The sequence below is a fragment of the Montipora capricornis genome, chromosome 14, assembly GCF_036669925.1.
Source record: "Montipora capricornis isolate CH-2021 chromosome 14, ASM3666992v2, whole genome shotgun sequence".
NCBI lineage: Eukaryota > Metazoa > Cnidaria > Anthozoa > Scleractinia > Acroporidae > Montipora > Montipora capricornis.
This window is the reverse complement of record NC_090896.1, coordinates 7,666,661-7,669,160: the sequence shown is the minus strand read 5'-3', so window position 1 is coordinate 7,669,160 and position 2,500 is coordinate 7,666,661. Positions and strand designations below refer to the sequence as shown.

General features: G+C 39.1%; 1 protein-coding gene across 2 annotated transcripts in view; it reads left to right on the top strand.

Annotated features, from left to right (window-relative positions):
• Positions 1 to 2,500, top strand: part of LOC138032944 (uncharacterized) — an 11,974-nt gene that overhangs the window by 9,428 nt on the left and 46 nt on the right. For both annotated transcript variants that reach the window (XM_068880667.1, XM_068880666.1), the window contains exon 5: positions 1,543 to 2,500. This exon is cut by the window's right edge and continues 46 nt beyond it. In XM_068880667.1, the coding sequence (XP_068736768.1) occupies positions 1,543 to 1,883 (341 nt within the window). In that variant the 3' untranslated portion in view covers positions 1,884 to 2,500. The remainder of the gene's footprint in view (positions 1 to 1,542) is intronic.

Here is a 2,500-nt window from a genome sequence, read left to right as displayed (position 1 = left end):
ATGAAGCAAAGAGAAACGCTGACAAATGAACAGAGTCGCGAGGGCGAGGGGCCTTGGGACTACAAGCTTGCCGTAATAAACTTCCGGTTGATGTAATCGTGTGCGTGTCGCTCGCGGTTAGTTGCGTACGTGTTAATTTGCCAGAATTTCCTCGCTATTTTTATTGCTTAATTTTCTAGCAGGTACAAATACCATGTTTGCTGATATTCCAACTTATTCTGTGCTCTATTTTCCGTGACAAAACCTTCAGTCAAATGAGAAGGGAGTCGGAAATCTGCTACGCGTCCGCCATCTTGAGAGTTTCAGGTAAGCTAAATTTATTGATGAACTTGAATCGGGTCCCATTGATAGTTCTGGGATTTTTTTAATTTTCATTTTCCCATTGATTTTATAGGGGGCCAGTAGGGGGTCAGTTGACCGGGGGTCAGTGTTTTGTCGAAACCCTGCTTGCACCAAAGTGCACCATTAAAGTGGCAACATGAGAAACCTGGAATTTAAACAGTGGCGGGGAGTGGCAACGACACAAGGAATTTTCTCACATGAAGGAAATTAAGAAACTATCAGGGCTTAAAGGGTAATCCCTGTGAGGATATGTAATTTAACTGCAGGAAAGGGCCATTTCAGTCTTTGGTTTTGTAAATTTTAGTTTAGCCAAAGCAATGAAGAACATTCAAGTCTCACGAGAGCTACAAACAATCTCCTATTTAACGTTACGGTAGACCTTCGTGGGTGTCCTACGCCAAAATCCTTTTAACGCGCCTTGTTACGCGCAACAGCTATAAACTATACATCGATTGCAAGCTAAAGAAATGCACTTTCCAGGGAATATATATTATTTTTCACTTTATCTAATCAAAAGATGAGCGGGGCCCAAGAACCTTGCGCGACCGATGTATCTCTGATCCAATTTATCGGTTGTCAGTAGTTGTATGGGATAATTCAGGTCAGATTTGACAGGTAGTCATCAAATGACGCCATCAATCAAAAACACAAAAGAAGGGGGCCTGCATATATTAGGGGTAAGTTTGAACACGTAAACCTAAGAAGCACGTCAAAACAACAAATATGGGGCAAGTTTCAAGACAACCATAGGTGCATAAATTATAAAGCAAGTTTGAACGTAACCCTAAAATATAGTTTCATTTGGAGCGCGCGCACGTGAAAAGGGACGTAAAAAATTGAAGTGTTTGGAGCTTTTTTTAACTTTATTTATTTACAACAATAGTGCAATCGGTTTACGTCACAACTGTTTAAGATGCCGGTTCCCAAGAGGTTTTTCCTCGGGTACTCCAGATTTCCCTTCTGCTAAAAACCAACGTATGATTTGATATGAGTTGATTTCATTTCATTTCTGTACAGTGACCCCAGTTGGAGCCCAGAATATACTTAAAACTTAAATAAAATTCATTATTATTAATCTATTATTATTAATGTTATTATTATTATTATTTATTTGTTTGCTTATTGATAGTTCGATTGATTCATTGATCGCTCGATCGATCGATTGACTGATTGATTAATTGATTCCTTTCTTTCATTAAGGTTCTCAGTGTAATTGTTATCGTTACGATGCTACTGCCTTTTTGTTCTCCTTGCGCAACAAGCCGGGATGGGCGCCGACAAAGCTGCCACAAACGGGTGCACGTTCGTATGAAGGCAATTCCATTATGGATGGCAATGGATCTGGTCCTACGTTCGGAGGAGGTTGGGATGTTCACATTTCAAACAATGCGGCATCTGGTACGTCTTCGCATTCACAGCTTGGTCACACTTACAGTCCACCAGAAGGCCATCTTTGGGGAAGTCCTTTCGCAGCGACGTTCCTTGCTGGCACGAAATGTTTCCGCCCAACTGAAGTGGAAGTTTTCTATCTCACTTCGTAGGAACGTTCGGGAACTTTGCAATATCTCAACACCCTCCAAAACTAAGTTCATAATGAAGAATTAGCGATATGTGCAATGCAAATAACAGACACAATCAAGTCCGATGATACTAATCCACCAGTTGATAATACTAATTTACAGGTGCATTTATAACTTATAAAACAAAAGTTTTTTTTTTCTGGATATATCTGCCATTCACTTTTCATTAAAAAACAAAACAAACAAAACAACGGTGCATGCAAGAGAAGATGAATCCTCTCCAAAATGGAAAAAGGTTCTACAGCAAGACCCGGTTTGCGAAAAGAAAAAGAATGTCTCGCTTCCAAGATTAGATATTCATGACCATTTGGTAAATGAGTGCCATCATTCACAATTACTCTCCGGCTTTTGGTTATAAGAACGTCTAATTTTGGAGCTGAGGTTGAACGTTCTTGTATATTTTTGCAATGTGAGACTTTGATGGTGTTAAAGTGATGTGATTATAAATAAGAATGGCTCATTAATAAAGACTGAGATGTGCATCATGTATTACCACTAAGAAAACCATTATTAGGTCATACAAAATATGCCTTAAGGTATTTGGGTTAATTTACATTCATTTTCCTGTATTTTATGCT